This window comes from Onychomys torridus, chromosome 5, assembly GCF_903995425.1.
Source record: "Onychomys torridus chromosome 5, mOncTor1.1, whole genome shotgun sequence".
NCBI lineage: Eukaryota > Metazoa > Chordata > Mammalia > Rodentia > Cricetidae > Onychomys > Onychomys torridus.
Genome location: NC_050447.1, coordinates 46,791,197 through 46,803,795, shown reverse-complemented (window position 1 = coordinate 46,803,795; position 12,599 = coordinate 46,791,197). Strand labels below are relative to the sequence as shown.

Below are 12,599 nucleotides of genomic sequence, written 5' to 3'. Positions count from 1 at the left end.
GCCTTCTAGCTCTGGAGGAGAGCCTTTGGCCAGCAAGATACCCCAGAACACCTATGCATGTGGTGTTCACTGTAAAGGAGAGCTCCCTGGGAAAACTCAGGACACCGATAGATTCTGCACCATCACTGGCCCGATATAAATACTTTGCCTCACAGGTTTTCCTGACTTTTTCTCATCCTCTGTTCTCATCTCATTTCCTGAGTTAACTTGTTTATGCTCCAAGCCTTAGAGGCCTGATGTGGTTGGTCTCTGTGAGTAAGTACTCATGCTGCTCAGGAGGCAAGTCCCTTAGTTTATGTTGCAAGTGTATATTGAGTATCAACTGTGAGGCACCATGGGAAGACCTGGGGATTTAATAGCAATGGAAACAGACAGGATCCTTGATCTTATAGGATTAGAGATGCATAGAAAATACTAATATCTATTCATGGTTTGTCTGCCATGTCCACTTATGCATTGATTTCTCATGACACGAATTCCACAGGGATCATCTTCTAACATGCCAAGTAGGGGAATGGGACTCTGAGAGAGGAAGCAACCAGTCAAGTCACACAGTGAGTTAGCAGCTGAGACCAGCTTCATGTCACCTTGCCTCTTATCTAATATGCACAGGGACTGCTCACACCAATTTGAGCCATCTTCTATGGGATGAGATGTTCTTGCCAATGGGGACAGTGATGACTAACTTGGGTAGACAACTTGGCACACTTGAGAAGAGGGACCCTTAATTGAAGAATCACCTCCATCAGATTGGCTTGAGGCCACTTCCATGGGGTATTTTCTCAACTGTTAACTGATGTAGGAGGACCCACCACAAAAGTGGTGACATCACTGAGAGTGGTGCCACCCCTAGGCAGGGGGTGTTGGGCCCTATGAAAAAGAAGTAGCTGAGCAAGCCAGGGGCAGAGAGATAGTCAGCAGCATCCCTCTGTGGTTTCTGCTTCAAATGTCTGTCCTAACTTCCCTCAATGGTGGGCTGTGACATGGAAGTCACTCCTTCCTCCCCAAGTTGCTTTTGGTTGGAGTGTTTTTCCACAGCACAGATATCAATCTAGAATAGGTACTTCCTTTTAAAAACAGCATCATAATGAAGTGCTTGGTTATGACATGTGCTGAAAGACAGGATGCGTAGACAAGCACATCAATGGAAATCTGACATTTAATAAAGGATTTTTACTGAAGTATGAGTGCTGAGATGTAGCTGGAAAGCACACAAGAGTTTGCTGTAAATTCTAAGAGATGCTTTCTGGTCTCCACCTAAGAGTTTCTGGTTCAGTGGCCTAAGATTGGGGCCCAAGAACACACACTTCTGCAGGGTCCTAGAGGAGTTGGCATTATGGTTACACTGCCTCTAGGAGGAGGATGGCATATATCTGGAGTCCTCACCCTGGCTGTACATCAAACTTCCCTGGGGTCTTCTAAATAACATGTATGCATGTTTCTTGCATAATGGCTACATGCATCAGCCTGGGGCACAGGGTGCTGGCACCTGTGCTTAAGTGTCTTTGGGTATTGTGAGGCATGGTCATAGGTAAAAATCCTGTCTTCCTTCTAGGAGACCTAGAAAGAGCACAGCTTGTGTAAGGGCGTGTGTAAGACCTCAATGCTTCATGTGTTAGAATGCAAATCTCATTATAAGGTACTAAGAATGTAGAAACCATCTGACTATGGTGTTTGAAGAGGTGCCCCTGGCATGTGATTAAAATTAGGCAAGGTCCCTAGGATATAGTCCCCATAGTAGATTGCTGGTGGCAGTATTAGAAAAGAGAGATGATAGAGAGATTGCACAGTTTGCACTCAGTAAAGTGCTCGCCTTGTGATCATGAGGACCCAAATTTGATCCACAGAACCCATATTAAAAACAAAGCCAGTATGGTGTAATCCCAGTACTGGAGAGGCAGAGACAAGGCAGATCCCTGGGGCTCACTGGCCAGCCAGCTCAGCCTACTTGCTGAATCTAGACCAATGAGAGACCATGTCTCAAAAGCACAAAGTAGATGGTGCCTTGTGGAACAACCCAAGGTTCTTCTCTGGACTCCATCCATGCACATGTACCACCCCACACCCATGCATGCACAAAAGTACAGCCATACACATGAGAACATAAAGGCACAGATACCTACTAAAAATAGGCAGAGAGACTAGACAGCATATACATGTGTGCTGTCTATCTCTTGCCCATGACTACTCATGCTTCTTCAGGACTCTGCTAACAAAGCCATCACCTGATATGAACTCTGGATCCTTCACATCCAGAACCATGAGTTAAATAAACTTCTTTTCTTTACAAAACAGCCCGACTCTGCTATTTCATTACCGCAGTGAAAACAGACTACCATTGCTCTCAAAATCTATTAAAGATATGGAGATTAGTCCCTTGGCAGGGAGAGCCTTGACTCTGTGGGAATGTAGTGCAGGGGTATGTCAGTGGCCGAGGCTGTCCAGAGGGACAGGGCTTATCATAACTCAGCTCTGTCCATTCTAAGCTGCTCTGTTTTCTATAAGTCATAGAAAGTACTTGCTAAAAGAGACACATCTTTGGCAAAATAATAGTTTAAAATGAGAAGCATATTGATGGCTTTTAATTTCCAGTACAAACAGAACTGCAATGGTCTAGGACACCCTTACCTCTTGTTGAGGCCATGCCCTTCCCTTAGTGGGTCTCAACACTCACACTCCTATCTTCTATTCTGTTTCCACAGATTATTTCCTATCATGAAGCCGGGGTGTTCTTTGGCGTATGCACACTGCCCTGGGAGAGCTTCCAGAGTCAGTCATTGCAGACTGTGATCAAATCCCCATTCCTCTATGTGCCTCCAAGACATATCACCTCCAAGATCTTGCAGAGGTCCTCTGGCCATGCTCTTCTTGGCTCTCTGTGCGACGGTCCCCTGGTGTGTGCTCCTCAGAAGCACACCATCCCCTCCACATCAGGCCTGTGAACACACATCTCTACCAAGACACCATGGACCTGATCTTCCTGTGGGTATCCTTAGCCTTCCAGTTTCCCCTTAGGTGTCACGTGACAACCTCTTCCCTCTGACTCCTCTGGGTTGTCCCTTTTGTTCTTTTTTCAGGTCACTGTGTTTCTGTTTCACACAGCCATTGTCATACCCGGAATTTTTCTTTTTATTTAGTTGCATAAATGTCCCTTTCCCCCCTAGAAGACAAGCTGGACTTTTTTGCTAGTTGTGGCTGTGTTTACCCAGTCCTGATGGGACTGTGGCATAAAACAGGTATTCCATTTTTACCCGATGAGTAAATTATTAAGGCAATAGATGGCTGGCATTGGGATCCAACCCCAGATTCAACAAGAAACAGAAGCAGCTTCAAGTCTGAATTTCCACATTGACATTTCTGTGGAGCCAGGAGGCTACTGTTTTGGATGAGACTCTTGTACTAGGTTCAATAGGGCAGAGAAAGACAGAGTAGAGTCACCTGCAGCCAGGTACACATAATCAGAGTGATTTAAAATGGTTCAGATTTCTGAAAAATAGGGTATTCATAGCAACCAATTATGGATGGCTTAGTGCATCTGAGCCAAGGGGTCAAGGATGCCCCTCTGCTTTATTCCTTAAGGTGAACTAATCCGAAACAACGTATCCATTTAGTCCTTGCTCCTTCTTATCAGGGTAAAGTCAGCCCCTTCTGCCAGCTCAGCAGAGAGCCTTTCTAGTTCACAGACAGGAAGTGGCCCAAGTCCTGAATCACCAAAAACAGATAGTCACATCATTAAGCTCAAATTGCTGATTTCTTTTTTCTCTTTCTTTTTTGATGCAATGCACCATCAGTATTGTGGTCCATTTAACAGTGGCTGTTTTCTCCTGAGGACTTGGTTGTTCAGACTCAAGCAGCAGTGCTTTGAATCTAGTTAGTGTGGTTGAGTTCCTGTAATCTGGTTTTGATTCTGGGAAGCTGCCCCAACAGTGAGCTTGGACTGACACATTTGAAAAACAGGATCTCAACGAAAACAAACTTCAGCACCCAGGAGTCAACCTGTCACCTGGACATCAGCTACAAAGACAAAGCAGCTGGTTGTTAACCAATGACATCTCATAATATCACTTCAAAGTTACTTTTTGTTTAGATTTTTTTTATTGTAGATCCCATGATTATGCTATATGGTTGCCACTTTCCCACAGTCTTGTTTCTTCTCCTTTGTAAAAATGATTGCTGAAATTCCTATCTTGAGGAGATCGTTCTGACCTCTTACCATGCAGTAATGGAGGCCAGTTCCAGCTAATCACAACCGTCACAGCCAACTTGTGTTGTGCATGCTCATCCCCTAATAGAGACACTCTGTGCCATTTGTCTTTTGTCCCACTTACCTTGCCAACATCTCTGGGGAAGGGCTGTCTCTGGTTCTCTGGGATCAAGATGGGAGACACCACAATGGACCTTTTTTGTCTTGGGACAGGAGATGTCTTTGCAAATTTAAATATATCCTAAAAGAGAAAACAAGATGAACTGACTAAGGTCTCCCACAGACAAGAAAGGATCAGTCTACCCTGGATACTTTGCTTTGTTGTGAAGGACACAGCTGTCTAGATATTGTCAATTTTACTCCATCAAATATCTTTAGAATGACCAAGTGCATACTTAGAGTCACATGGAAGTTGACATTATGATTCACCATGATGATTATTAAGCCAGCTAATTCTAACTTCTGAATTATCTACTTAAAGTGCCACACTGGGTTTATACACCTTTTATACTGTATAGACTGGTCTTAATCTGCCAAACAGATAGAAGTCACCTGGTCAGCAAGCAATTTCTGGACCTAAGCATGGCTCCCTTCATGGCCAGCTAGAGAAGCGGGGTAATAAGCAGTGAGTGACAGCTTTGTAAACACTTCAGGCCTCATGGAGATGCAGGTGATGGTTCCCATGCCATGAGCAGGAGTGCCTTTTGGAGTGCATTCCCCAGGGAAGTATTCATATTCACTCACCGAAGACATGCTGTCAGGAGTTCCACATCTAAAACATTATTGTAATTAATTCTTTGAGAATTTCATATGGTGTATTTTGATCATATTCACCTCAACTCTTCCCAGATGTTCCTTAACCTCTCTAACCCCCAATTTCACATCCTTTCTTTTTTAAATTCAATATACCATTGACTCCAATTTGAGAGGTTATACCTTTTTAATTAAAGAACTGTGTTCAACAAAGGAGACTGAATCATTATTTCACATCAAGTGCTAATGTCTCATTATATTAAAAGAAGAAAACATAAAAATAAACATACTGAAGACCCACAGTGTTAAACTCGAGCTTCAAACTGTTGCCTACAGAGAGGTAAGAAAGGGGAGAGAGGAGCCAGGGTGGGGGTAGCAGGCAGGACAACCCTGATCTAATTAGAGGGCTGGAGAAAAATGAGTTGCAAACAGAGCACCACTTTTAATACGTAAATCAATCTCAACAAATACCACATGCTAATTAAAAGGATCTTCTGTATCACGAGGAGCAAGCAACTCAGACTTCATGTCGTAGTGAGTTCCCATCAAGACAATGTGGTAAATAATAACATCATGCTATCATTAGCCCCTGGCTCATAACAGTGTGTGTGTGTGTGTGTACACCTGTATTTTATAGTTTTAAGAGAAAAGTACACATAGGACAGTCCAACAAGACACAAGAGCAGCTAACGTTTTTGAACACCTCCACAAACACTCACACTCGTACTCTTGAATGTTTTTTCTTAGAACACAGACTAATGGTCTTGTGGAGAGCCATTGGGCAGTATTTGTTTATCAAGAGCCTTGCAAATATCCATAGCTCTTTCCTCTGTAATTCCACCCTAGGAATACACCTAGGTGCTAAGCTCATATGTTTGGTTGTGAGCCTAGCCTTTAATGGCTGAAGAAAGAAGAAAACTTCACAGAAGAACTTAGCGAGACAGGACACACAAAACACAAAAGTAAAAACCAGGCCAGTGTTGAGCAGCAAGGATAAGATTCCCACATGAGCACAGTGTGGGAAGACCCACACCTCAAGCCCCTCCACAAGATGCTAGAATAGCGATATAGCAAGTGTGTGTTGGCCAACATGGAGATACTTAATGTGTGCCAGCCCCTTATAGTTACAAAATCCTTCCAATAAATCCATATCTCTTTTTGAACAATGAAGAATGTTTGGACAGATTATGTAAGAATTAACCCCAATTAAATTTGCCTAACTAGCAGAGATAATGAATATCACAAACTGTATTTCTAGAGAACATCCTGTTGTGTCCATTGTAGATTACATGACTGTGTTATAAAAGAATAATATAAAAATATAAACTAAGGAGTCTTTGGAAAGCATGGTTGATTTACTAAAATGGTATTTCTAAGCTGAGAAAATGAAGCTACAATCAGAGCACTTCACAGACCAGAATAATTGTTGCAAACCTATCAAAATCTTTTTCTTTGTCATAAGTTAGTTTTCCAAGATTCCAAGAGAAGATGTAACCTGTTATTTAATGGGACACATATTCAGTTCTGTAAACAGCATTCTGGGATTGGACCAGGCAGCAGTGTGAATGCCTTTCATACCACTGCCCTGTGTACTTGAAACTGCAAGACTGATGCTGGATGGACCTAGGCCCTGTGGAAGAGCAAACAGTGCTCTTTTAACCTCTGAGCCATCTCTCCAGCTCCATTTACAAAAGTGGTTCAATTGGAAAAGCATTTCCCTTGCAAGCACAGAGACCTCAATTTTGATCTCCAGAATACATTTTAAAATGTTGGACCAAGTGATGTGTACTTGGAATCCCATCACTGGGAGTAGAGTCAGGAGGATTACTGAGACTCTCTGGCTGGGAGATGCTATCTCAGAGGAGTTGGGCAGCATTCATGAACATGACATTCAAGGTTGTTCTATGGCCTTCACATGCACATGCACACACATGTGCACTTGCATAACACACACACACACACACACACACACACACACACACACTCATGTGTGCATAAGAATGATGGTTGGTTTCTAGGAAGACAATAGTTTCCACAGGCAGGCAAAGACAGAACACTGGATTCTCTCTCATTCTTTCCCCCTTTCTTCCCTCCACCTGGTGTGTGTGTGTGTGTGTGTGTGTGTGTGTGTTTATGAATGATAGTGGAAAAAACTAGCAAAGAGGACAAAACCAATCAACAAGAAACTCAGCCAACCAAATGAAACAATGCACGATAACCCTAACACAACTCAATTGAAAACAAACAAAAACAAACAAACAAACAAACAAACAAGCTGGCAAGAAGGAAAAGCCAGGAGACCAGGGAAAAGAGAATGGATTCTATTATATAGAACATATATATATAGCATCTCCAAAGAGGCTCTTGCTTTACTGGGGGATGGCAAAAGAGTAGAACATAAGTAAAATATGTGATACATCCAAATCTCATTTACAGTTAAGAAAACCAACAACTTCAAGCACTGCCCATGAGTGAATGTGTAGGACAGCCCTGTGTGGAGATTTAAGGCGCTATGCATATGTAAGGGATTGGTGATTCAGAGCTGTAATACTGCTACAGAGACCTCCGTTCATTATGACAGCGTGTGTGTAAATGTGTCCAAAGCTATGAAAAAGCACCCTGTGTCCTCAGCAACAAACTTTCCATTGTTTGTGATGAAGGGCTCACTTGTATCTGCAAGCCTGCTGAGGGTGATGCTGTTGTTCTTGGTGTCCCTGAGCCCTGGGCCTGCTCCTGGTGCCCAGTTCTTCTCAGCATACCAGCCATTAAAGACACAGTGCTGGTCCACCTCTCACCTTTCCCAGCTCCCAAGATGTGGGGTGCAGGCACAGAAGTTTCAACCCAGATGTGAAATGTTGGAGCAAAGAAACAGGAGACTCTGGGCCTTGGGAAACAGACTCTGAGGGTCAGAGCACATGTGGAGTTGCTTCACACACATACATGCTAACTCTGAAGGTCCCCTAGAAGCCCCTGGAGAGAGCAAATGGGGCAGGGCAGTCTTCTTCCTTCTGTTCCTAGACACCTTGGCCTTTATGTCAGGTTTCTAAGCTCATGGCTCTGCTTCTGTCTCTACCAGTTATGGGTCTGTCTAATTGTATGTTTGTCGCTGAAGAACCTCAGTGCTCATGGGCAGAAATGTCTGGGATGGGATCTGTGCTAATGGATGTGTCTGTCCAGGTTCTCTGACACCAGATGCCTCTGCCACCCCTTGCTTGTCCTGGAGATCATCTTGTCACAAGAGGACACAGAATTTTCTTTAAAGGTGAGGTGAGATGACATTGGCTGGTGGGGCCCTGGGATGGCATGAAGTCAAGCAACAACTGGAAACTAAGGCATTCACAGTTTTCAAGGGCTGCTGGCATACAACAGGAGTAAATGGGTAGAAGGTTCTTCAGAGCCTCCAATGCGTGTGCTTCCTAGAAATAATGGCTAGTGACACCAGAAACAGCATTTCCAATAAGGAAAGCCATTGATAAGATATTTTGGTAACATAACTGTTGCTATGAAATTGGGGCAGGGATGGATATGGGTAAGAAGATCATGGCCCAAGTGCATCATATACTCATGTAACAACAGCTTTATGAAACCCAGTACCACATACAATGAGTAGACCACCATTGAAGCAGAAGGATGGAAAGTGAAAATTTCCAGTGACTTTAGATAGGTCAATATCCTGCTGAAATCACTTAAATATTTGCTTAGTGACCCCCTTAGAAGTGACAATTGTGGAAATGACATATTTTGCTACCATTTAGCCAGCTGGACATGTGAGATATTGCTATGGGTGACAGCATTGAGTGGTAGTGATGGGAGCTGGGAGACCCCAGTGAGATCCTTTTCCTGAGAGACCTGGACTAGAAGAAAACTTCCTGGTCTCCATATTGGCTTCATTAGTCTTGTCCAGGCATTCTTAGATCATTATTGGGGAAATTAATCATCCATCTATTTAGATGATATTAATTACAGAAGCAAATATTTACTTCAGTTCCCTGTGTTCCTTTTATTTCAGGGTAACAAATTAACCTACCACAATATTAAAAAAGAAATGAATGCATAAGGAAACACTCTCATATGTGTGGCTAAATAACCAAGCACCCAAGTGTGGAGCTCTGAGGAGGGACATTCCCAGGGTCCTGGGTCTACGATGTTGGCTTTGACATATATGTTTAGGATGGAAAGGATGATGCTCTGATGAAAATAGTCAATGGTATAAAGAAGTTACAGGTTTCCCTGTGAGTGTTGGGGATTTGAGAGGCGACACTAGAAGTTACTATACAGAAAAGTCTTTTAAAAATACAACCTGTCCCCTTATTAACAACGTGGAAGCACATAGGTATAACCAAGAATGAAGTCCCCAGAACCAGGGAGGCAGGGCACGCTCAGGAAGTGTGGTTCTTGATGCTGCTGCAGACCTCAGCAGGCACTGTCCCTCCTGAACCCCGCCCTCTTCTGTGTGGCCAATTCCATCTGTCCTTCCACTCATCAATCTTGTCTCAAACATGAGTTCAAGGTTTTTCCTCTGGAAAAAGGGATGCAAGGAAGGGGCCTGGTTTCAGGCCTGGGGCTAAACAGAAGAAGGCCCAGAGGCAGAAGGAAACCACAGGCCAACATTGGTGGAGCTGGGAAGCAGAGAGAGCAAGTGCCTGAGAAGTTCTGCAGAGGATGGGAAAGGAGATGTCAGGCACATCCAGCACAGCAGGCAGTTCTCTGGACCCCAGGAGAAGCCTCTGCAACACCTGGGGTATGGGGTATGAACCCTGAAGTTCACCCCCACTTAAACATTCTCTGTTCCCTGGCACTTATTCCACCAAGCCCAGCAGTGTGCACTAAAAGTTGGTCTTAAAAATTAAAGTGCAGGGAGCACAGCAACAGGCCCTAGATGTTTTCTCTAAACTGCCAACTTATCCACATCCGAGCTGCCAGTTAAAAAATAATCCAATGGCTCTGGCTTTGGATAAAAATTTGCTAAACAACACACCCAAGACACAATTGTCCCTGAAATATTTCATGAAGCAGGAAAATAACAACCCAATCAGGCCCCGCTCGTTCCACTGGAGGTGAAAATGTTTTAAGCATATTTAGATTCTTTAGTCAGAAGTCCATTCAACCACGTGCAATGGTGATGGGGATATAATGGAAAGAATTTTCTTCAATCTACTCTGGCATTGATGAAATATTCATGCTAAATAGCTACTTCTGAGCACCTGGAGGGATCTGCTAGTGTTTTACAAATGGGCTTGTTTTCCTAATACACACAGAGCCCCTTGCCTCCACAGCTGAATTAATCTGAGTCTGCGTTCTAGGTGCAAGAATGTAAGTTCTGGGAATACTGCTTTCCACATCTGCCAGAGTTCAGAACAGAGAGATGGGCTGTAAGGAAGCCCCCTTCATGAAACCCTGTCACTTGATGTCTATGACTAAAAGCAGCGTAAGGAGGAAGAGTTTGTTTAATTTATGGGTTCAGGTTCCAGCCCCTCATTGAGGGGAAGTCAAGGCAGGAACTCAAACAGCTAATCAGGTCACATCCATAGTCAAGAGCAGAGAGAATGCTCAGCTGGCTTCTCTCACTCCATGCAGTCTAGGACTCAGCCTATGAAACAGTGAGTGGGTTTTCCCACTTTAGTTAACCATCAAGACTCTTATCCATGGAGAATAGTACAGACACACCCATAGGCCCACTAATTAGGACAGTCCCCACATTGAGATGACCTTTTCTGGTGATCCTACTTTGTAACCAGTTGACATTTAAGACCAACCATCACACCCACCCTCAAAAGAATAATCCTTTGACATTCAAGTGGGTATGTACAGAGTGTTGGCTATGGGTTCTCTCCATAATAGTCACAAAGAGCTATCCACTGATCCCTCAGGCTCTATACATCCTCAAAAGAAATGGGGAAACTTCTGTTCTAGCTCAACCACCCACACTCCCCTTCTTTGTCTCCAGTTCAGGTTTGAGACTGGTTTAGGGATGCTTTCTAATCACTTCTGGTCAATGCAGACATTTTCTTTAAACTTTAATAAATAGTATGTGTTGGTAAATGCTCTCTGATAGTGCACAGCAAGCCTGACCCATTTCTTTATATTCCAAAGGCTCAGGGTGACTTCAGGGAAGAAGCAGTTCTACCTTTAACCCATCACCTGATGCTTTTGTCACTGGAGTGGAAAGGATGCCAGCTCCCTTCTCCCTGGCAACTCAGTCACCTTATTAGCTGGCGGGAGACCATGCTGGCTGCCATTGTGGACAGTGCAGCTAGCTACTCTGCAATGAAGCGCAACGTCACAGGTGCTAGCTCAAGGAGACATTTAGATAACAGTGATGGAGCTGGGCTATTCTGGAGCCAACTCAGAGGCAGTGGTCAGCTTTATCAACAGTGCAAGCAGGTGGTTCTGTCCTCTGCGCTCCTCCAGAGCAGTGTGTCTCTTTCTCAGACATAAGAATATATTTTAAAAGCATGTTTATTTATCTGTGTGGGCACTTGCACCATCCATACATGTGGAGGCCAGGGGCCAACCTCCATAGTTCTCACTTCACTATGAGGGCCCGAGGGTTTAGATTCAGTCTTGGAGGGAAGCGTCTTTACCCACTGAACTGTCTTCCCTGCCCAACAGGAACTCGTTGAAGGAAAGGTAGTCCTTTTTGCCTGGACTCACTCTCTGGATTTGTTTGCAGAGTCCCTCTGCTCTCATATTTTGTCTATTTGTCATTTGGGGTCTTTTTCTTGATGCTAATGGCTGCCAACTCTGAAATTAGAAAGCTGTTTCCTAGGGCTGGAGGTGGCTCAGCAGTTACGAGGATTTCCTGTTCTTGCAAAAGGCCTGGCTTCAGTCCCTGGCAGTCATATGGCAGTCACAACCACCTGTAACTCTAGCTCCAGGGGTCCCAATGCCCTCTTTTGGCCTTAGTGGGCACCCACACTCATGTGGCATGTGGAGACACACACACACACACACACACACACACACACACACACACACACACACCATCTCTATTTTCATTAAAAAAAAAAATGCTATTTGCCACCAGCTGCCAAAGTCAGTTGCTCTCTTACCCCTTACAATTTTTAATATTCTCCACGACCAGAGCTCAGAGACGGATTCCCAATATTTACCCTGAACAATCCCCTCTTCTGAATCCCTGCATTTCTTCTATGTCACTGTCATCTTGCCCACACCCCTGGTACTATTCCCACTACCTCCTTTCTTGGAGACATTTTAATTAAGAAACCAGGGTTGCCGTAGCACACTTCGGCGATAACCTCTTTTATGTCGCTCTCTTCAGCAGAGCCTGGAATCGGCAAAGTGTCTTTTATCTCCCTGCTCAGTCTCCCTCTGCTCCTTTTGTTCTACATTTCTTGTTGGATCACAGGTCCTCACATTTTAATTCAGCACCATCTCTCTTCCACACGATGCCGTTTACATTAATAAATTCATCTCTACGATGACGGGCGTGCTGTCGCCTGTCTCCCCACGTCATTGATTACTGCATCCTTTGAAGATTCAAAGGTGCATCAGATCTACCATGAAAAAGGACAAAAAAAAAATAATAAGAAAGAGAGAAAAACACATTTGATATTCTCCCACATCTGAGTCTTCTCTGGGCCGGATGGTTTGATGTTGAGATGGTAAAACATGTGCTTAG

At 43.9% G+C, this 12,599-nt stretch overlaps 1 protein-coding gene across 1 annotated transcript in view; it reads right to left on the bottom strand.

Annotated features, from left to right (window-relative positions):
• Positions 1-12,599, bottom strand: part of Cdh13 (cadherin 13) — a 954,417-nt gene that overhangs the window by 496,520 nt on the left and 445,298 nt on the right. The window contains exon 4 of the mRNA XM_036188640.1: positions 4,329-4,445. Within this exon, the coding sequence (XP_036044533.1) occupies positions 4,329-4,445 (117 nt within the window). The remainder of the gene's footprint in view (positions 1-4,328; positions 4,446-12,599) is intronic.